At 36.1% G+C, this 25054-nt stretch overlaps 2 protein-coding genes across 2 annotated transcripts; both read left to right on the top strand.

Annotated features, from left to right (window-relative positions):
* Positions 1-2022: 2022 nt before the first annotated feature.
* Positions 2023-9235, top strand: LOC125683499 (interferon-induced protein 44-like). The gene is made up of 6 exons (XM_056140077.1): positions 2023-2639; positions 6897-6958; positions 7290-7487; positions 7958-8104; positions 8269-8440; positions 8884-9235. Exons 1-6 carry the CDS (start codon positions 2108-2110, stop codon positions 9192-9194), a joined length of 1422 nt encoding a protein of 473 aa, XP_055996052.1. The 5' UTR covers positions 2023-2107; the 3' UTR covers positions 9195-9235.
* Positions 9236-12068: 2833 nt separating this feature from the next.
* LOC125683493 (uncharacterized) lies at positions 12069-16670 on the top strand. Its single transcript, XM_048924721.2, has 3 exons — positions 12069-12744; positions 15328-15409; positions 15630-16670. The coding sequence occupies exons 1-3, from the start codon at positions 12717-12719 to the stop codon at positions 16132-16134; spliced, it is 615 nt and encodes a 204-aa protein (XP_048780678.1). The 5' UTR covers positions 12069-12716; the 3' UTR covers positions 16135-16670.
* Positions 16671-25054: the final 8384 nt, after the last annotated feature.

The raw sequence follows: 25054 nt of genomic DNA, 5'->3' as shown, positions 1-25054 counted from the left end.
AAAAGAAGGGGGGTACCGGAAGTCCTGTCCACAAGCACCTGTGATTCAACTATGCGATAGCAGGCACTCCACCGTAACTAACAGGTACAAAACTCCGACTAAATGTGCCAAGGTGTAGGAGATCATAACACTTTGTTAGAGAAGCTGTCCAATGTGTCGAGAGCTCCATAAGAAGTAATGTATACTGTTTTCTTTAGAATGAAGTACGGCTGCATTTAATGTAACTTGAATGCCAAAAACTTTAAATATATTGTTGCAATATTTTGTTCATCTTGAGAATTAGAAGAATGATACTGCTGCTCGGAGGATTACACCGGCGCCTTTCTCTCTCACAACAACATAATCTTCTCCCACCAGTCGCGTTAGTATTCGATTCCCAACCTGGAGGTCCCGTGGGGATCCGGGTTAGAATAGGTCCTCAGTACCTCCTTACTTGTCGTACAAGGCGACTAAATGGGGGCGGTCCTTTGCATGAGACCATAAAAACTTGGGCCCAGTATCACAGCAGGTGTGGCACGATAAAGATCCCTCCCTGCTCAAATGTCATACTATAGTATGCGACGAGCATAGGCCTAAATTTTGCAGCCATTCACCGGCAGCAGTGACGTCTCCATATGAATGAAAAATTCTAAAGCGGGACGTTAAACAATATACAATCAACCAACCAACACAACCTAGAGATTGGTCGCGGTAGCTCAGTGGTAGAACGCCCGCTTCGCAACAGGGGTCACGAGTTCGAGCACCCGCCGCTCGTGCAATGGTCGGATCAAACTTAAAACAGAAACATATATATAGTGATTGCTCCTTCGCCAAACGCTCGACATATACTTGTAGAAGTGAGAATCACGGGTCTTTTTGATATAACCTTAAAGACGGAAGTCCAGTGTCGCGGCAGGCTTTGACACGTTAAAGATTCCTCACTGTTACGGCCGTAAGTGCTAAGCATAGGTCTAAAATGTGGTACTTTACTTACAACTGGTGACGTCTTAATATGAAAGAAATATTTTCCATGAGACGTAAAACAAACAACCCAACTTGGAGTTCGCGAGTTCGATTCTCCAAGAATTTTTTTTCACTTTTACCTGCATTGCCACAAATTTTGGCCTATGCATGGCGCTTACGGCCGTAGCAACAAGGGTTCGTTATTGTACCAACGCATACCATGAAATGGGATGCTTGGCGAAGGAACAGTCACTAGATTTGTCAACTGTCTAAGATTTCATGCTGCGCCGGGATTGAGAATTGAACCGGCGACCTCGCAGTTACGAAGCAAGCACCTTAACCAATAGGCTACCGCGACCGCTCCGCCTGATTATTCCCTGACCACTAGGCTACCGATCCGCCTGATTATTCCCTAACCACTAGGCTACCACTCCGCCTGATTATTCCCTAACCACTAGGCTACCGCTCCGCCTGATTATTCTCTAACCACTAGGCTACCGCTCCGCCTGATTATTCCCTGACCACTAGACTACCACTCCGCCTGATTATTCCCTGACCACTAGGCTACCGCTCCGCCTGATTATTCCCTAACCACTAGGCTACCGCTCCGCCTGATTATTCTCTAACCACTAGGCTACCGCTCCGCTTGATTATTCCCTGACCACTAGACTACCACTCCGCCTGATTATTCCCTAACCACTAGGCTACCGCTCCGCCTGATTATTCTCTAACCACTAGGCTACCGCTCCGCCTGATTATTCTCTAACCACTAGGCTACCGCTCCGCCTGATTATTCCCTAACCACTAGGCTACCGCTCCGCCTGATTATTCTCTAACCACTAGGCTACCGCTCCGCCTGATTATTCTCTGACCACTAGGCTACCGCTCCGCCTGATTATTCTCTGACCACTAGGCCACTACGACCGCTCCGCCTGATTATTCCAACGAGTACTTTGTGTCACTATACATGTACTATGAACCACGTAATCAGCTATAAAGATGTGTCACTGTACATGTACTGTGAACCACGTTATCAGATATAAAGATATAACAAATCTTAATCTATTGACTGTTTCCAAATATAAACAAGCAACGCGTTTCCTTCACAAGACAATGGTGTTCTTCTGTGTTGAACATTTCCTTAAGTGAGTATTTCAGTCTGAATATGTCAGGTATGCTGCAGCAAGAGGACAAGGATCAACTGCTGAAATGGATTGGGGGGCGGAGAAAATTCGCACTATTGTACAAGATCAGCAGGGATGGATGTTCAGCGCCCATCTTCCATTCTAAATGTGACAATAAAGGCATGACGGTAACTGTCCTTTACAACAATAACGACACCGTGTACGGGGGGTTTACAGCACAGAATTGGACTAATGCCAATAATGGATACGTCTTGGACCCGAAAGCGTTTCTATTCCAGCTGAAGCAGAATGGTAACTGGTCGCCAAAGCAGTTCCTCGTCAAACCAAAGAAGAATGCCGATGCAATATACTGTCATTCAAAATATGGTCCAGTATTTGGAAATGGTTATGATTTATATACATTTAAGGGGAGAGTAATCGCAAGTAACGGGGTGTTTAATTTAAACGGGGACTGTAGTCTCAGTTGTACATACGAGATGAAAGACACTGACTTTGATTCTTTTGCTAACGGAAACTTAAGCGTGAAAGAGCTGGAGGTATATCAGGTGGATGGTGAGTATCGTGACGCGATGCTGGTAGATGAAAGGTGAAGATAACGAACAGTAATCAATCTCATAACTCCTATAAGCAATACAAATTAGAGTCTGGCAAACACGGAGCCCTGGATATACCAGAGGTGGGATCAGGTGCCTACGAGGAGTAATCATCCACTGTCGACCGGTCACACCTGCCGTGAGCCCTATATCTTGCTCAGGTAAACGGAGTTATCCGTAGTCAAAATCAGTGTACCAAGAACGGCCTAACAATCGGTATGAAACACGTCAGACAGCATTTGACGCAATGATAGGTTGTATTGGCAAACTAGATTGTTATAACGACCACAGAATTTGCGAAATGCTGACTCCAAATATATCTTGTGATAAGGATCCTCACTACAGGAAGTTGATATTCCAAAATACTTCTCAAAAGGTGTCACAACGAATGAGGCGGAACCCAGTACACTAAACAGCCAAAATCATGGTAACGTGTAATTTATCGCCCAAGAAGCTTTCGTAGTTTCTTAAATGTTACGAAATTGTCCTTTATGTTATACAGTAGTGGAATTTGTGTCATCATTTAGCTGTGACTAGAATGGGTCATATTTCAAAGCAAAGATAAATGTAAATTTTAAAACATTCTAGAGCAAAATATCGAAAAGGAAAATGTCTAGACCGTTTCTATGATAAGATAACACTGACATCCAAATCAAGAAAATTCGGAGTAGGACACTTCATTACTTTATGTATTCACTGCGAATCGGGTTCAATGCCTAAGTCCTCCTCCTACTCGTCCTTCAAATCCACTTTCCCTTTGAAGAGAAGGCATTTCGTCGTTGTTTTAAGTCATGGTCCATCCGTTTCTGTAACATTATCAAAAGACGTTATATGGACTCTTGAAATGTTTGACATAGTAACATAGTCCATGGATATCAAACAGACATCGAGGTGTACAGCTAGACATTCCTTCATAACTGTTTAAGTAGGTACTATACATCGTCATAATGGCTGACTTCCTTTTAAAACATGAATGAAAATTTAAAAAATAAATATCACCAATATTTGTCTATTCATTTAAAAAGCATTGCCTAACTGAATAGCGCAGTAGGTTAGTACGTCAACTTTGGTAAACTGATCGCGGGTTCGAGTCCAGCAAGGGTTTTAAATTTTAAAGAAATTATTTTCTACTATAACACTAAATAAAGTAAATTTGATGGTTTTCAGTTTCAAAATGTTGTGTACATATCCTCCACTTTTCATCTATATCAAATTTCTCTGGTGTATCATTCCTCATTAAGTAGTCGGGGCATACTTCGGGCTCTCTACCTAACGGTAGCTCTAAGGGGGAAATTGGGACAACGTCAATAAACGAATTCATTTGAAGCTGTGAGTTTTTGGTTCGCATGGGGCATTAATGAATGTTTAATTGTTTATTCTTCGAGGATTTATTACTCATATTGAGACATCACTAGCTTTAGGTGAAATATCAAATATTTAGACTTGTGCTTAGCGCCCAAAGTCGTAGCAATGAGAGTTCTTTAACGCGCCAATACCTGCCGTACGTTGGGACCCCCGAATTTAACGTCTTATCCGAAAGACTCGTGATTACCGAGCGTCTCGCTACCTGTATTTACGTCTTAGGTTTGACGCGGCCATGATATATAAGAAATATTGCCAAGTGTATTTACGTCTTGGGTTTGACGCGGCCATGATATATAAGATATATTGCCAAGTGTATTTACGTTTTAGGTTTGACGCGGCCATAATATATAAAATATATTGCCAAGTGTATTTACGTCTTGGGTTTGACGCGGCCATGATATATAAGATATATTGCCTAGTGTATTTACGTCTTAGGTTTGACGCGGCCATGATATATAAGATATATTGCCAAGTGTATTTACGTCTTGGGTTTGACGCGGCCATGATATATAAGATATATTGCGTAGTGTATTTACGTCTTGGGTTTGACACGGCCATGATATATAAGATATATTGCCAAGTGTATTTACGTTTTAGGTTTGACGCGGCCATAATATTTATAGGTTATAGACTTTGTATGGGAAAATATGACGACCGAGTTTTTTGGCGCGTAGACGGACCGAGCTTGCGAGGTCCGTTCGCGACAAAAAACGAGGTCGTCATATTTCCCATACAAAGTCTATAACCTTTTTATTATATACTTTCAATTTCATTTAGAAACTAACAATAATTTTATTTTTAACAATAACTTTATCGGTTTAACTGAGTAAAAGATGAAAAATACAAAAAATTTGAAAATTAACGGCGTAGAAATTTGATTGTGACGTAATGTTTGCGGGCCGGAATGTTTCCGGGCATATATCGTGTGATATATGCCCGCAAACTTTTAAAGAAAAAAGAAGAGATGAAATTGAAAGTATATAATAAATAAGATATATTGCCTAGTGTATTTACGTCTTGGGTTTGACGCGGCCATGATATATAAGATATATTGCCTAGTGTATTTACGTCTTAGGTTTGACGCGGCCATGATATATAAGATATATTGCCAAGTGTATTTACGTCTTGGGTTTGACGCGGCCATGATATATAAGATATATTGCCAAGTGTATTTACGTCTTGGGTTTGACGCGGCCATGATATATAAGATATATTGCCAAGTGTATTTACGTCTTAGGTTTGACACGGCCATGATATATAAGATATATTGCCTAGTGTATATACGTTTTAGGTTTGACGCGGCCATAATATATAAGAAATATTGCCAAGTGTATTTACGTCTTGGGTTTGACGCGGCCATGATATATAAGATATATTGCCTAGTGTATTTACGTCTTGGGTTTGACGCGACCATGATATATAAGATATATTGCGTAGTGTATTTACGTTTTAGGTTTGACGCGGCCATAATATATAAGATATATTGCGTAGTGTATTTACGTTTTAGGTTTGACGCGGCCATAATATATAAGATATATTGCCTAGTGTATTTACGTCTTGGGTTTGACGCGGCCATGATATATAAGATATATTGCGTAGTGTATTTACGTCTTGGGTTTGACGCGACCATGATATATAAGATATATTGCGTAGTGTATTTACGTCTTGGGTTTGACGCGGCCATGATATATAAGATATATTGCCAAGTGTATTTACGTCTTGGGTTTGACGCGGCCATGATATATAAGATATATTGGACACAGATTTAGTAGGGAAATAAGTTAGTAATTTGATTATTGCATTAAAATTTGAGATGGCGATGCAAGTAATACCTCAACCATGCGCAAAATAATGCCCCATAAATTTAAGGTTTTTATTTCGGGGTGAATCTGTAGCTTATTTTTACAGAATGATGATTCCTGCTGAAAGATGCTCATGGACTTAGCGAGACATGGAAGATGGATTCCATCTGTATTTACATTTCCAATGTCGTTGCCTTCGATATCTTTACAAATTGTAATGATAGACATTTCCTCTTGAATGCGATGCCGTTTTGAACAATGCGCGTCTTAATCTTGATAAATTTATATAGTACGTCTATTTCAACAGCTGGGAATCCCGACATAAATGTAAGTAGAGTGTACATGTAAATATAAAAGTATGAAATATGGTCCAATATCTTGGTCATGCGTTGTATTTTTCTGTTGTCTATGTTGAAATATGCGTTTAAGATAGATATTACAATAATATCCGCAGAATTTTGTAACTATCGATGGATACTTAAATAAACAGACTCGAACACAGACTGCGTGCGCAGATCTCCATGCTTCATCCAAATGCAAAATACCATCAGATATATATTACAATTCTTGTCATTTTTCACGAGATTTCACATACAATATCATGTATTTCACATACAATATCATGTATATGACGTTAAAGGCATAGGGTCTAAGATAATGGTAAAATTTTGCATGTTCTAAAAAGGTGGCAAAATTAAAGATCATAACTAGAAAATCACAGAAAGTTCTTCAGAATGTTTATAACCACATTGGATACGATAGTGATTACGAGATAATTCCCTGTCCTCATTTGCCTAAACTGGTACTCTGTTGACTTCGCATACCTTATGTTTGTGTGTAGCCACCAATCAGCGGGGTACCAGTTTGATATATTGTCCTCTAGACAAACATTAAAATGTCAGTATAACTTCAATTTGAAAGCGCTGCAGCTATAGATAACTCATAATTAATACTTTGGAGTTCTTCTTGCAAAATATTGTGATGTTATTTTTTAGATAAAAGATATACCCTATGCCTTTAAGATAATGTTACGAATTGTTTATTTCAAGAATGCGACATGAACGATCCCTTAGATGTCCCATGGCGGAAAACTCTGGAATTTACTACTAAGGTAAATATCATTTATATCATTTAAGCAGGAGAAAGTAAGTCTGTCAAAAACGGAATCAAACACCCCCTCCAAAAAATAAAAACAACATCAAATCATTCTAGATTTAGTGAGGCATAAAGTCACATGGTGTCATTCAAACTTAATAAATTCCAGAAAAACAATGCTGAACTTGGAGTCAAATAACGGAATGAATTGCTATTATAGCAATTGAAGGATTTGAAACAAAGGGAAATTATAAAATAAAACCCGTGGACTGTCGCAAAAAAGCAAACTTTGGCCCAAACAGCTAACGAATACTTAGCTATGTTCATGTAATTTCGATTTTGTTTAGATAATGCGGGAACTCAAGGAAGAACTTGTACTCTACACACCGCCAAAGCAGCTAAAAATACGTCAGACGAAAATCTTGCTGATTGGTCAGATCGGGGCCGGGAAGTCCAGTTTCTTCAACACGGTGAACTCCATTTTCCGGGGTTATGTGACCAGTCAGGCGTGTAGCGGAACTGCAGAGCACAGCCTCACAACACAGGTACATCACGGGGATCAATGGTCACCTGGTACAGTTATTTACACTTTATTCTGAGGTTATTCAAATTAGACTAGTTATATTGGAGGAAAGAGATCTCTGAATTATTGTATAACCAATTATTCATTAATACACAAGAGTCATATCACGTGGTACGAATTTGACTATATATTGTTATAATCAATGTATAAATTTCTGTTTCAACACACCCACCACCTGTCTAAAGTTGTTTGATTGATCGATGGATTGATGTGTCCCTTCGATTTTACAGTTTCGTTGGGATTTAATTTCGAGGATATAGTTTCTGTACATCGAAATATCATTTTAATTGTGTTTCTCGTTGGTTGAAATTGATAAAATAAGAGAATATATGAATTCTACGAAATTTGAGCCCCCACGAAATATGTAGATGTTACGTTACATAGATTATCATATTACATGAAATACCTGACATGAATATATCCTTATTCAAGTTCCGGGCTTATCAGGTGAGAAATGGTCCCTCTGGTGAAACCTTGAACTTCCGCTTATGTGACTCCCGTGGCCTGGAGGACGACCAGAGTATTGAGTCACAGGAAATGTGCTACATAATCGACGGTCACATTCCAGAGAAATACACAGTAAGATTTTTGAATGCTAGTATTGTTTCATATATTGTATCGTCCATTTCGTTTTCTTCCGTGGGGGATTATTGCCACATCTTGTATTGGACTTTTTATTTTCAACATTAACATCAAAGCATTCATATGTAGAGCAAAGACTAAGCAATGATATTATGATTTAGTTCAATCCGTCTGTACCACTGAACCCAGACACCCCAGGGTTCCTCAAGGCTCCAAAACTGAAAGATCAGATCCACTGTGTGGCTTTTGTACTGGATGCGTCCACTGTCGATGTTTTGTCGGAGAAAATGCTGAAGCAAATGAGAAAACTTCAGGATCCCATGAATCAAAGAGGTAAAGCAGAATTAGAAATTACTGTAGATATGTCGTACCTACATGTTCGTAAACTACATGTAAATAAAAATGGAACCTCCTGTTATTTTATTACCGACAGAAATTTGATTACGGTGGATGTGAACAGGGGATTCTTGCTCCTCTTTTGCATCTGATATGGGATCTGGCGTTTTCTTGGATCCGTGTTTACACTGCTCTCAATTTTGTATTCTTTAAAGGATTTGTGAAATCGATCTCTTTCTCATTATCAATGTTTATGATATGAGAAATCTATTGCAGATTAGAAACAATATTTACATCATAAAATGACAGAGTTCTTTGGCAGACTAAAACATAATTCTTTTGCAGTCTGGAAACAATATATACCATTTTACACATTGTCATATGTATTTTTAAGATAATTTAAAACTCACTTTGAGTAAATGTTTAATGTATCTATACAGGTATCCCCCAGGTCGTTTTGCTAACTAAAATCGACAAAGTGTGCGAGCCCTTACAACATGACGTGGGATTGACGTATTACGTTCCCGCAATTCAAGAGCATGTGGATAGAGTGGCTGCGATGATTGGTCTGCCAAGATCCCACGTGATTCCCATCAAGAACTACGAGAGTGAGCGAGAGCTCGACACCAATGTGAACATCCTGACTCTGTTGGCCATGCAGCAGATTCTCCATTTTGCGGATGATTTTCTGTTTAACTATTTAGATGACCTGGATACCGAAATGTTAGGCAAACTGAGTATTGTCGATTAACAACTACGTGTATATAGTTAAATTAAACCATTAGCACGTAGTACTAGTGTTTAAAATAACTCTTATGACTCTGAGTGTTCAGCTCCATGCGTTAGAGATATTTAATTATATACTAATACACCTGACGTGGTTGGTTGGTTGTATATTGTTTAACATCCCTCTCGATATGGAGACGTCACCATTGCCTGTGAAGAGCTGCAAAACTTTGATCTATGCTCGGCGCTTATGGCCTTTGACCAGGGAGGGATCTTATCATGTCACACCAGCTGTGACACGGGGCCTGGTTTTTTGCGGTCTCAACCGAAGGACCGCCCCATTTATATATCACTGCTTGAAAAACTGCCTTTACAAAGGAAGTAAAGATATTGTAAATACCTTATTTACAATAGCTTTAAGTGTATTTAATCACATTTATTTAAATAAGAAAAAGATGGTAAATATGGTCTTTAATTATCTTTACTGGGAAGTAAATTTTTGTAATGGCCCAATTTACAATACCTTTACGAAAAAATTAAAGACCATATTTGCTCAAGTAAATGCAACTTTACAAAAATTTAAAGGTTGTCTTTTTCAATGAATTTACAAGAAATTAAATATAACATTTACGAGAGTAAATTCATGTTTACAAAAAGTAAAAGGTCATATTTACCATTGACTTTAATTGAAGTAAATTCTAATAAAGAGCATATTTAATCAGATTTATAGGTGTGTAATTTTTACCATTAATATGCAAATCTGTATACTCCCCTTTTCAGATTTTATCAAAATTGCAATAAATTTCTTTATACAAAAGTATATGTTGTGAATGAGGAGTTCATATCTTAGTACAAGAAATTTCTTGTAGAATCGCGTTTTAAATGATCTGTTGAGATAACAAAACCTGCATATTTAAATATCAATAGTCAATTTATTAAATTACTATTTTTCACAAATGTATGATTATATTCCACAATAACGGTGGTTAATATACATGGACATGTATAACACTATAAAACAAATTGTACACAATAAATCCTTGCAGATATCTCAAACATGCTGCGATGCATAACAAAAGAAAATACCTGCACAAGATAGCAAAACAAACACAAATTCATAAGGTCGTGTTCATAAAAAAAAAATGATAAACTGCAAACGTAGTGACATTGATTACATCCTATCAAAGAGTTGCAGAGGCCTCACATATCGAGATGAAAATAAATGCTTTAAATTTAGTTCTTGTCGAGAGAAAAATGTGAACATGTATAGCAGATGCAACTCTTTCAATTCTTCCGAAGTCAATTTTTTTCTGAAGTCATGGCTTCATATACATGCGTTTGCACTTCATGAAAAATAGGACACCAGGAAGGTTGTATATAATACCCTCATGTATTTTTAAAAATGAAATTTATTTCTTATATTTACAATCTGCTTTCATTTTTGTCGGAATCCTTAGGCATTCAAATAGACATACTACATAGGTATGTTTATCAAGATTCATGTACGCATTGTTCTCAATTACAGCGCATTCATGAGAAAATGGTTATCATTACAATTTGTAAAGATATCAATGACAAAAACTTTGGAGTATAAATAAAATGAAATAATCACATGAAAATGAAACATGTATTGTTTTAGGGTCCACGCAGAAAATTTAAAAGCGAGGTGAAACCGAATGCTATGGGGAAAAGTCAGTTTGCGCTATGGACGCTATTTGAATCGGGATTTACCTGCTGCTATGAGAAAAAATACGACCTTTATTTATAGACTGGAACCAAACGAAATAGCACATTACCGTTCATATGGGGGACAAACCAGCGTGCGAATGCACACGTACATGAATGATATCAGTACAATGAGTACTTATTGAGGAACGGCATGATATCATTATACATGTAGCTCTAACCAGTGGCGGATCCAGACACTTTTAAAAGGGGAGTTTTGACCCAAGTTTGTACCTTTATCATCCAGATGGAAAATATGAAATGACAAAAAGTTACCATTTTTGTTTTTTAAAATATTGAACGAAAGGGGAGGGTACAACCCCCGTTACCCTCTTTGGATCCGTAACTGTCTTGCAACAAGACTCATAATGAAATATCTGCATGTTTCAAGATTTGAAAATAAAGGACAGCAACTTCTTTGCCTAGTTACGGTTCATAACATCTCAAAAGTTTCAAGTGTGCCATTTGGCGGGGTACCCATGCGAAAAGTTGAAAAATATACAATTGCAAGTCACTGATGTTCAAGTAAAATTGTGTATAACGAATGGGAGAAGGCTTTTATAACACATATGATACTTTAAACCGTCAGTGTTAGAAGAAAAATGTTATATTTCTTTCGAACCAATAGTCATGTCACGTCCAAGATTTTTATACCATATGATTATTTGATAAATTGTAATTTGGACTTTGTAGTACGTTGCAGGCAATCCTCACAACGTCAGGGGTACTGAGGCCGTGGATGGACCCAGGACCTCTGACGTTGTGAGGATGGTTGCATGCATCTGTAAGCAATGTGTCCCGAGAAGCTAGGATGTAATGAGCAGTCAATGAAATATGTTATGAGTGATCCTAATATTGCAAACATTAGCATCTTCCTTGTCGGGGTATTTTTCTGACTATGGGGTAATTCATGTATTTTTTAAAAACTGATCTATTAATGTTGCTTTTATTTTAAGTTTTAGTTCTTGTTTTTCTAAATTAATTAATGCTACAAAGCATAGTCATATGACGGAAATGAAATTTAAAAAAAAAACCGCATGTGTTTTTAAAACATTTGTTTCTACAGTTGATCAAAAACGTGCTTTACAGATTTTTTTCAAAGGACATATTCCAACATTTATTTCGATCCGCCTTTTATTTTTTAGAGTCGGCATGGGTACAGGGCGCTTGATTTGAAACTGGAAGTAGGAAAACGAACAGACCTGGGTACTAATGTTGTGAAAAGTGTAAAAATATTCTTTTGAACAACAACCAAGAATATCCGGAAGTCAGACTATGTAGGTCGCATACACGACCAAACTGTAAACCGATTCTTAACCGGTATTAAGTGTCGTGGTAGTCCTAAAAACAACCTTAGGACGTGTTCTACCAGCATATGAGTTGTATTGATCTAGATAAGAATGAAATGAGAATGCCTATAACGCGGCGTTAATGCGCTCTCGGAGACGGGCACATATATGAACGAATGTTACATTCATTCATATTCAAGTGTGCATATAAAGCCTGCATTTCCTGCAGAGGAGTGGAGTCTAAAATCATTCACAAATCCTGAAGTGCATCCAAACAACACATATCCTCAGTACTGCGGGGCTCCGGCTGGGAGCCATGGTTTCCCGATCAAAAAGACAAAAGCATGATGTCTTAGCGTTTATATATTGTTACATTTTGCTTTTCATCGTGTGAATAGTGATGCAGTGTCTATGCTGAATTCAGAACCCTGATTAAGCGTGGGAAATCAATTATTTCCTGTATGTTTTTGTGCCAATTCTGTCAGGAAACTTAACTTGCATATAAGATTTTCACTTTCGAATTCGCATTTGTGATGGAAAGAAATGTAAACATGCTCATCGGTACGTAGAGTTTATTTTTCTTTTTTTGGCAGGGTAGAGGGTGAGTCACTGCTCTCGATGAAAAATATCTCAACCCCCCAAAAACTCTCAAAAGGAAATATAATGTTGTTGCCATGAAATGCGTTAAAGTCAAGGCATTTGCTGCATAGTTTACCAGCTGATGTAGGGTATGTCATTGAATATATTTTTAGTGGAATGCTAAGAGGGTGTTCGAAACGAACCACACTATTGACAGTGGTGTAGTCATTTGGTAAAAAGGGAGGGGCACAATTCGGAAATATTTCCTGACAATCAATTAAAAAAAACTAAGGAAGGGAAGGGGGCATCTTGATAGCTATACTTGGTTTCTAGTTGTGAATACAATTGAAGTAGCGTCATGTCTCGATTTACACTCTCTTTCATCATAGACTTCTACCCCCCCCCCCCCCCACCACCACCACCAGGCGAGTGCACGATTCCAGCACGTAAGGATAATCCCTGCATTTTCTGGGTATCTTAACACGTGTACTCATGGAAACCATCTCATGCAATCCCACTGCAGTTTAAAGACGGATTCTGATATTCATAGGAAGCGCTGAGATGCGATATTTTGTATGCAACAGCTATAGAATATGTATAGATGTATCTTTTGAGAGAAAAAATGGGTGCCACGTAGTTTGTTTGTGTCGAGGTTATTTCAAGGTTACAAAATAACTGATGCAAAACATCAGATCGGTCTCTGAAACTTTAAGCATTCTGAATTATTTCCATGGAAACATACGGGAATCTTTCATTCAAAAATGAAAACAGGAAAAATTATTTTCAATACTCGCAGTATAGAACAGCTAATACTATCATTTATCTAAGAGCCCTTGTATTAAATGTATGAAATATCATTCAAACATTTAAATACACGAATGCGATATTTTAAGTTTTAATGCATCATAATAAACTCATAATTTGAAGAAAAATATTAAAATGACAGAATATGAAGAAAGATATTAAAATGACATTTAAAGATGCAGGTGTTTAGAAATTCCTATGTGATTAATATATCTTCCTATATAGGAAAAGCGAAAGAAAGTATTTTAAAAACATTTTAAAAAATCATTATCAGAAGAATTTGTATGTTGTATGTGGTTTTTAATGGTTTTATTTAAGTTTTAGGTCTATCTGGAGTGTTCAACAAGTATAAAATTATATATTTACGGTGTATATATAATATATATTATATATATAATATAACTTGATATATATAATATATACACCCCCAATACACATTTTCCATTTTCAAGTACAACCACAATATTATATCTCATTGATAATGAAATGCATTTAAAACAGCAATTTTAAGACATATTCAAATATCTTTTAAAATCTTTTATCAAGAGAATTTATATATATTTTATTTAGAATAAGCAATTACGATAGCGAAAGCAATAAAGATATTTCTTATTTTCTCATACACACTTTCTAGCACAATCACAAATAGAACATAACCCGAATTTCCTTTGATGATTTCAGATTTTGGCATACTGATCGCTAGTTCTGGCATACTTGATATTTAGATGTTTCGGGAAGTTTTTATATAATAACACTAGTGTGATCAGGTACATAATGACAATAAATAGAATAGAAGGGATACACGTGATCGATCATATATGAAAGAGAAAATGATCAGTTTTCATTTAATAAAAGATAAGGGATAGGGCATTTAAAATGGCCCCAGGAGCGGTAGCAAGTTCACTTTATCATGCGATTACTGCACTCCGCTATATTTGTTAGACGACATATTCCCAGAGTTTTGAAAATATTATCTTACTGTAATTTTCTTCTAATGGACATTTTTTTAAAAGGAGGGAGCAGAGTGACGGTAGTATTTGATTCCAATAAAAATATAGTCCCGTATTACTCAAGTTCCCAGACACCCGATAATTGTTACAACTGTCAGCAAGAAAGTTATGTGACTCCGTGGTCCTCATGTTTCATAAATGAATAAACCCTTGCATATGTGGCACATATCTTTAAAATTTATCTGAATGATGACAAGAGTGTTAGCATATTCTTCACATCACTTAGATACGGCTGGAGATCTGAAGCCACCAGAAGCTCAGTCATCTGAAGAAGAATCATGCAGTCAAGCAATTTCTGAGGAATCGTACATGCATATAATTTTCTTTTATAAATTTTACTTTCTAAGTCAACATTTGAAGATAAAGATAACAAAGATGTGGGGGTGCATCAACCTGTGCCCTCCCATTCTTTGAAAGTGACGCGGCAGCCCCCTCGGCTACCCCTTTGGTTAATTTGACAAGAGTTCTGACAGCAGTGTGATGACAATTTTAGGAATTGAGGTCTATGCCCTTTTTTGCACACTTCCTAGAGAATACATTGAGTTTCCTCTTGGCATAGCTCTCAACTCTAGGGTTGTTAGGACAGCCTTCCTATAATATTCACCGAGTCTTGGTAATACATGTACAGTGTAGGTACATCAGTTCATTCGTTAACAAACTCAATCTAATTAAATTGTTAACAAACTGTTATAGTAATTTATCATGTTAACATTCTGCTGCTTGTATTTTAGTCATCATTTTCACTTTGTAGGTATCATTGCCGGAATTGGAGGTCTAGTATTGGGAATTTCAGTAGTGGTCATCTGTTCATACCTCTGCTTTCGGAAATGGAGGTAAATTTCGTATCTTATTTTGATACAGAACATCTTTTCAACGAGCTAGATTAAGTCTACCATTTTCTGAAAAATCTCTGGTATGGTGATGTTCCAGTGATGGTGGTGGTGGTGATGATGATGATGATGGTATCGATCTGCAGTCAAAGGAATTTGTTTTGGAATTCAATATTTATAACAAAACACGAGTTATATCGGCATATACACGTTCTCATTGTAGAAAGAAGAAAACCCCAGTTATGTTGAGGGCTTTCTATCAGTCTAGACCCTACGAGGAGGAAGTTCCACCGACTCCAAGCAGCATCCAAACAGACTCCGTATATTCTTTTGCAGCGCCATCTATAGCGAATGAAGGGATTAACCCCTCAGACACGATATCATTTTCATTCGACAAAACAGAGAGTCCGTACATGGAGTTACCAATAGATGTCGATAGTAATGAAGAATTCAAGGTCAATTCCGGAAGATTCCGGTTCTTGGACCCGGAACGCACGAAGGTTTGGAAAAGCGGTTGGATAGAACGGTTTTCCCGTATGATCGAGACAACTGAGACATACTCCAAAGCCTTTCAGAGACCACGGAATTCTGGGGTAATCACCGAGCTCACCGAAAACTGTGATAGTGAAGACGTAAAAGAAAGGAATTCGCAGAACCTGGATATGAGAGAGAGACTTGTGGTCGATGTGCCGACAGGAAATGATATTTATGCACGTGTAAAAAAATAAGAACTTTCCATCGTGTCATTCAATTCGTGAAATGTCATAATGCCACATTCTTTCACCCAATTTTAAAGTACATGGTTGTTATGCTGAAAGTACAATTATTTAAGATTGACTGCTTACAGTGTAGAAGTTTGTTGGTTTGTCCCCCCTTGTTGTTCAATGATATTCTCATACAGTGTTGTGAATGTTCAATTCATTTTTATATATATTAGAATTCGTTCTTTCTTACTTTCTGGCCTATAATGGAATCGGATGAGCAGTATCATCATGAAGGAAACTATAACTTCACATCCCCCTGAATTTGTCACTATATAGATATGGTGTTTATCTGTGTAGATAGTGCTAGTTTTAGTGAATGCTCCAATACAACTTCTTTGGATGTGCTCGATTCGTTTTGTGGTGGTGTGATGTGTGATCTTGTTAGATTAATTACGATCCCAAATGAAACTCCACTAAAGTAAATGTGATTATACTCGATTGTTCATAGATTGCAATGATTGCCACGACTAATATACGGAAATAAATATTCGTACTTTCCCTGTTCATGTCAAAGTGTGCGTATTAAGGCTCTAAAATTAGCATTTATTTTAGGAAATGAACTCGTTATATATTGAACCTAAATTGCATTTTTCAAAAGAAAATGTGAAATATTTGTTTCGAAATCGAAAGATAGACATTCACGCTAGTGCCACAAGCAATGACACACGCTCCGGTGCATGTGTATTTTCACACAAGTATCAAATACATTGTACGAGGACCTCGTATGATAAAATAAAAATAAAGAGATATAATTCGTATGTTTATGCACCAGTTTAATTAAAGTAAGCTTATGCCACCTTCTTTGTTTTTCGATAAGAGAAAATAGCTAGGGTCTGACTGGAATTGGACAGGTTTAAATTAGTTATTTATGGGAAATATGATGCAGAAAACACGAAACGCAAATTTTAGCAAATTGCAGTCTGCATGGGAAACGGAAAACAATCTCATTTGAAATGACAGCAGACCAAAGGGAGCATAATTATAAATGAAAAAGTGAAGACAACCACAAGTACTTATATCGCCTGGGTTCGAATTTACTATTAAAGAGTACTCTTTAAAAGTAAATTCTAACCTAGGCGATATAATTGCCTGTGAAGACAACAACGATGATCAGTCTACAAATCCTGGAAAGAATACAAAATTGAAAGTAGGGCAAACACACCAAAGGTGGAATCAGGTGTCTAAGAGGAGTAAGCACCCCATATTGACCGGTTACACCCGCTGTGAGCGCTATATCTTGATCAGGTACACGGAGTAGTCTGTAGTCAAGAACGACCTAACAAGGATACCTGTAAAATGCGAAAGGAAACGAAACCTACAGAAACGAAAGGAAACCTACCGAAACGAAATCTCAAATCGAAGCGAAAGAAAACGAAATGAAACAAAACAGATTGTATAACCGAACGCTTTAATGATAAAAAATGGTAATATGGCGAGCATATCAGGCCCCTGTGAAAGTTGCCACGTATAAATGAAATTCGCCTCAGGCAATTGCATCGCTTGGGGGTCGAATTCATTATATAAAGAGTCTTTATATAGTGAATTCGACCCCAAGCGATGCAATTGCCTGTGCTTTGATGTGGTCTTTCGGGTTGACTGATACATTTTTAAGCGATCCATCGGTCAGCATCAACATTCTTTGAAGAAGCTGGTGTCTGAGAAAGTTGAATGCAGGAAGACGTGTAACCTCTTATTTTAACTCTAACTGCTGAGGTGCGAGTAGTTTCAATTATGGAAAAATTATATAGTATCATAATATACGAATACAATTCGGTAAGATATATATTATTAGAAATGATTAGTGATATGCAGTAACTCTATTGATTTTGGGTATTGCTATAACGGGAAACGGAAAACGGAAAATATCTATGTGATAATATTAGGAGGAGGTCAGCATTTTATCAAATTAAAAGGCTTATTATGAACAAGGGAAGCAGAAAAACAAAGAGAACGGGAAGACATGCTTAGAATCCAATGTTTCATATACTTCATACAAATACATATGTATATTTTAAAACCAATTTCGAATTCATAATTCATTATGAAAAAAAAATGTTTAGCAAGTGCCTATGGATGCCACCCCCTTTTCCACCGGCTTTGTTATTGAGTCGAACCAATGAATAAGAGGATTTCACCACAACCACCCTTCCGAAAACAACATTGAAAAATATATAGAATTATTTTCTGAACAATTTCCCCTAAACATAGCCTTTTTAAATCGAACTTGTTATATTTTTAAGATGATATTGAACTTGAATTTTATTTCAGTTCTAACACCTGGTACATGTATAATATACATAATATGCATCACATCACAATTTAAAGCGAACGAGGGGGTTGAAACAGAATCAATGTATACTCAGATAAAGTTTATGATCCTAGTAAGAGGAATTAACAGATTTATTTCATACTATATGAAATAGCTGAAAAAAAAAAACAAAAACAAAAAAAACCCAACAACCCAAAAACAGAGAATTTATGTTTGAATTGAATTAAAATCTTTATTAATCTAGATAATAAGATGACAATAGTCAGATTAAAAGTTCTCGCCTGTTCAGTATTGGAATGCTTCGATCACTCGGTCTCTGTTAGTTAAAAATAATGAATCAAGCAGAAGATGTTCAACTTGTTGACTTTATAAGATCACGAATTATCGTTGTTTTATATACACACTGTACACACTTTTTGTATGGCCGTATTACTAAATTCTAAATACATATATCATAAAGTCCATGAACAATTTAAGTATATACACTGTATTATATACGTTAAAGACGTTTTGTCACGAGAAGGGGGGCTGGGGATATATATGGCATGTCAAACGTTGCAATATTTGATCTTTTCCATTTGTATTGTATAATTTTCCATTCGTATTCTATGTTTTCCATTTGCATTGTATAATTTTTCATTTGCATTGCATAATTTCCATTTGTATTGTAAAAATTTTCATTTGTATTGTATAATTTTCCATTTGTATTCTATATTTTCCATTTGTATTGCATAAATTTTCATTAGTATTGTATATTTTCCATTTATATTGTATAATTTTTCATTTGCATTGTATCCCAGGGATTGTTTATTTTGATTTGTTACGAAGGATTTCATTAGTTAACGTTGCTTTGAGAATTGTTCACTGGTGTACCACAAATGTAGACGTGTTTAGCGTACAGGGCTGTAGCAATGACGGTTCTTTATCGTGCCAACGCCTGCAGCGACATGGAATATCTGTTTTAAAGGTCATATCGGAAAGACCGGTGATTCTCACTTTTAAATGCCGAATGTTTGGCAAAGGAACAATCATTGCCTTTGTTTATGTCTTAGGCAATGGCAGGAGCGTTCTCGAACTCACAATTTCCCGCCCACAAACCAAGCGATATACCACTGAGCTACCGCGATCAGGTCCATGCAGCACTAGTTATTTTTAAAAATACGTCCCCTGAAACAAGTGCTTTCTGACAAAATAAAACGTACATTAATGCTTTTGTTTTTCGATATTTCTATACAAAATAAACAAAATATCATATTTTGTGAAGGGAGGAGGGGGTGTCTCCCGGCGCAAGATTCGCCATTGCTAGCTACATGCATGTTCAACTAGTCCTATATGGAACCGGTCGCGGTAGTTCAGTGATATACCCTTTGGTTCGTAACCGTGAGGTCGCATGTTCGAGTTCTACTCGTGTCATGGCTGCATCAAACCTTAGACGTAACTATAGTTAATACTTCCCCATACGCATGGCTATTTAAAAGTGAGAATCACGGGTCTCTCTGATAATGTGACATTAAAAGCAGACATTCCGACAAGCGTTGGCACATTAAAGAACCCACACTGCTACGCAACTGTATGCTGAACATAGTAAGTCTATTTGTGGTACGTCACATGTGACGGCTAAATATAAATGGGACCTAAACTAATGAAATCCTTCGTTACAAATCAAAATAAACAATCCCTCGGATGCAATACAAATGAAAGATTTTGCAATGCAAATGGAAATTATACAATGCAAACGAAAAAACCATATAATACAAATGAAAAATATAGAATACAAATGAAAAATTATACAATACAAATGGAAAATATAGAATACAAATGGAAAATTATACAATGTAAATGGAAAATTATGCAATACAAATGGAAATTATACAATGCAAATGAAAAATTATACAATGCAAATGGGAAATATAGAATACAAATGGAAAATTATACAATACAAACGGAAAAGATCAAATATTGCAACGTTTGACATGCCATAGATATAAACCTTAATATGTGTTCTTACCATTAGCTACCCTTTGCTCCCTAACACCTCTGTCAATGCTGAAATTACAAGCTTCTTGTAAAACGCTGTGAAAACTTTTATCGAAAAAATAAACTTAGCTTAATCAATGTACGGTGCAGCATTTTAAAATTGTCTTACCGTTTGTTTTTAAAATTTTGATTTTGATCAAAATAAAGCCTATTTGTCCGAAATTTAGGTCACCTGAGTAAACTTCGGTGACCTATTGCAATTGGTTGTCGTCCGTTAACAATTGAACACTTTTAACTTTTCTTGATAACTACCATTCCAATTCTTTTCATTTGGTATGAAGCATTTTTGAGACATACAACCGCACATGTGTAAGAAAGGTAGAGGTTCTGACCCCAGGGCGAAGCCAATCTTAGTTTATAGTGTTTATGTGTAAAACACTTAAATAACATCTTCTTTAGTGCTATTGATTCTAAATTGAAACTAAATGGCTATATAGAAAGAGCATGTAGTCCTTTACCAAAATGGTAAATTTGATCATCCCAAGGGTAGGGGTTTTGGTATCAGGGTGGAGCCAGAATGGTCAGTTATTAAATGTCTGAACAATGGAATTTTTTAACTTCTTGATAATTACCATTCCAATTCTTTTCAAATTTAGTATGAAGCATCTTTGGGATAAGGCGGGACATAATTTGTAAATTTTAGGACTCCTGCATCCCCGGGGCGTTAGGGGTGGAGGAAAACTGCCAAAAATTGACCAATTTTCAAAAATCTTCTCTACACCTACATATCTTTAAGAAAAACTAAATGCATAATCACCGTAGACCATCGTGACCAGGGTGAAAAGATCCAGTAACGCAGGGTTTCTAGAATTTTGAAGCGATCGGTCGATTTATTTTTCTCAAAAACAAAATAAATGAGAGTTTTCTTTGTCTAACACATATTGCACAAAACACACAGAAGTATTAAGAAACAGCTAGAATATGCCCCATACTTTGAATGAAAGTAGTTACTTTTCTCAAACACTCGTGTTTAATGTCGAGTACCTACGAAAATTCGCACGGATGTTTGCTTCATGAGCTGAATTCAAGGTCCCGATCCCCCCCCTCTAGATCCGCGCATGGTCGTCTTGGTTGCATTATTGCTCTCTTTAGCGCGCATCAATTCAATTAATGAGCGCAATTCAATTGAATTATTCTCTCTTCAATTGAATTAATCATGATATCACTTATTATTCATGCATTTGATGCGCGCAAGAATTCTTTTAGAGAGAATATCTATATAATTAAAGATACCTTCAATTCAACAGATCCACGAAGATCTCTTCAAAAGAATAGATGCACGCATTTTGAATTCTTAAAATTATTTATTACATGTACACATGTAGAGTTGTTATGTACATATATATATATATATATATATATATATATATATATATATGTGTGTGTGTGTGTGTGTGTGTGTGTGTGTGTGTGTTTTCCCTATGTGTATTTCTGACTGTTTTGCATTAGGATACACGGTGGTACTTACATATAATACAAATAAGTATTATCATGTTCAAATGTCTCAAGTATGAACATTGCTCATACCAATAGTGCATATTTTACTCTTGTTTTTTTTTTTTTTCTTTCTTTTTCCGTCAGCTCCACTGAATGTGAACTCGATTAAAAATGGCCGACCAATAACAACAACACTAACTATGAAAAATACCATAAACTATTGTTTTATCTTGTATATAATGATGAGCGGGGATGTCCAACGCAATCCTGGACCCATACGATTCCCTTGTACAAGTTGTGAATCATCTATTAAGAGTAACCAGAAAGCACTTCAATGTAATTTCTGCGACAACTGGACACATTTGAAATGTACGACCATATCAGTAATTGAATACAACCGACTAGCCAAGTGTGACGAGCAGTATTTCTGTCATCTCTGTTCAGATCGTTTGCCAGACTTTTCCGATTCATTTTTTATGAATACATCAGTCGGAAACAGCACGACTCATTTTGTTTGAGACCCTGAAAAGTCAATCGAACGCACCTAGCCCAACTTCCGGTGTGAAAAATGAAGAAGAAAAATCTGTTTTTGACAAACTTCTGGAATCAAGAAAGTTACACCCTAGAAATTTTCTGACAGCCCACCTTAACATCAATAGCTTTCGTTATAAGTTTGACGAAATAAAGGAACTTTTGTCTGATAAAATCGTAGACATTTTATTTATATCAGAATCGAATCTTGATGCCTCTTTTAATGACAATCTTTTCACAGCAGAGGGCTACAAATTATTAAGACGTGATAGAAACTCAAACGGTGGCGGAATACTTGTTTACATTAACACCGACTTTCCAGCAAGTAGGAAAAACAATTTAGAATCACCAACACTGGAAAACATCAGCGTGGAAGTCCATATAAACCAGAAAAAGTGGCTTGTTATGGGCATGTATAAGCCCCCGTCAATGTCTGACAATGATTTCTCAACTTTATTTATGAAGAACATAGATCAATGTATAATAAATTACGAAAATATTATAGTTATTGGTGACTTAAATTTTGACATGTTGAATTATATGAAATGTCAAACTTTAAAAGATTTATGTGATGTTTTTGATTTTTCACAATTAGTTGCAGAACCAACATGTTTTGTGAAAAGTCGTAACCCTTCATTGGTGGATGTAGTTTTAACAAATCAGAAAAATAAGTGTTTTAATATACAAAAATTTTCCACTGGTATCAGTGACTGTCATAATATCATCTCAGTCTCAATAAAAGGGCAAATTCCAGTTCAGAGAAGAAAAATAATTTCTTATAGAAGTTACAAAAATTTTGATTGTGAACTTTTTAATAGTGATCTTGAGAAAATTTGATTTCCAGATATTGAGAATTTATCCACATCAGAAGAAGTACACAAAGTGTATAATGATTATCAAAATACATTTATAAGTGTACTTGACAAACACGCTCCAGTAAAAAATAGACAATCAAGAAAAAATCCACTTCCATGTATGAATAGTGAGTTAAGAGGAGCCATATACAAAAAACATATGTATTATTCCCAATACACAAAAAACAGAAATTCTAAAACTTGGGAAAAATTCAGAAGGCAGCGGAATTTGGTAACAAAATTGAAAAAGAACTCGATGAAAACCTATTTTCTTGCACGGTTGGGTCCAAAAATGTCAATTTTTGGAAAACTGTTAAACCGTTCTTCTCTAAAAAATGTAATTCTGGGGATCAAAATATACTTTTGTGTGAAAATGATAAAATAATAAATGATACGCGTGAAGTTTCTGAAAAGTTTAATACTTTTTCTCTACCGTTGCAGATAAAATTGGGGAAGACATTGTATATGACCCTAATACTCACCCTAGTATAGTGGAAATAAAAAAGTATGTGGATGTGGTGAACAGTTTTGAATTTGAGCATGTGACATCTGATAAAGTTGAAAAAATTATAGATAAAATAAATATCAAAAAAGCTTCTGGGTATGATAATATTCCAGCTAAAGTAATTAAACAATGTAAACCGATAGTGTCTAAACATTTAACTTCATTGATCAATGTGTCTATTGATAATGGTGTATTTCCTGATTCTCTAAAAAAAAAGCTCAGGTAACACCATTACATAAGAAAAACGATCCATTATGTATATCAAATTATAGACCTGTGAGTGTTCTTCCTGTTTTTTCTAAGGTTTTTGAAAAGGTGTGTGAAATACAACTGTATGATTTCTTTGATAAAATTTTCAATCCCTTCTTGTGTGCATTTAGGCGCGGACATGGATGCCAGACCACGTTGATCAGACTTTTAGAAGACTGGCGGGAAGCCTTGGATAAAAATTATTATATAGTAGCTGTCCTCATGGATCTTTCAAAGGCTTTTGATTGCCTACCTCATGCCATTTTGCTTGACAAATTGTCAGCTTATGGAGTTTCAAATCATTCGGTTTCATTACTTAAATCATACTTATCAAACAGAAAACAACAAATAAAAGTTAATAGTATCTTGAGCGACTGGGCTGACATCCAAAAAGGGGTTCCGCAAGGTTCTATACTTGGACCTCTTTTATTTAATATTTTCATAAATGATATATTTTTGTTTATAAAAGAAAGTTCTCTGTATAATTATGCAGATGACAATACTTTATCCTTTGGTAGTCCAAATTTTGATCTACTTATTTCGACTTTAGAGTCTGACTCAAACCAGCTCATTGACTGGTTCAAAATTAACAAGATGCAGGCAAACCCTGATAAATTTCAAGTCTTGGCAGTTGGGAAGAAAACTTTTGAAAAATCTCCGTCTATAAATATGCAAAATTTTGAACTAACTTGTGAAGAAAGTGTTAAATTGCTGGGGATTGAGATTGACTATCAATTAAATTTTGACGCTCATATTAGTACAATCTGCAGAAAGGCATCCCAACAACTGAATATTCTTAAACGTTTAGGCCCATTTTTGAACAGATTAAGCAAACTTACAATTTTTCATACTTTTATTCTTAGTAATTTTAATTTTTGCCCTTTGGCCTGGCATTTTTTTACAGAGAAAAATTCCAAAAAGATGGAAAAAGTGCAGGAAAGAGCGCTTCGCTTTGTATACGATGATCTCAACAGCTCATATGAAAACTTATTGATTAAAGCA

The sequence above is a fragment of the Ostrea edulis genome, chromosome 6, assembly GCF_947568905.1.
Source record: "Ostrea edulis chromosome 6, xbOstEdul1.1, whole genome shotgun sequence".
NCBI classification, from domain to species: Eukaryota; Metazoa; Mollusca; class Bivalvia; order Ostreida; family Ostreidae; genus Ostrea; species Ostrea edulis.
The sequence above is the reverse complement of the archived record's forward strand: the minus strand, read 5'-3'. Positions and strand labels throughout refer to the sequence as shown.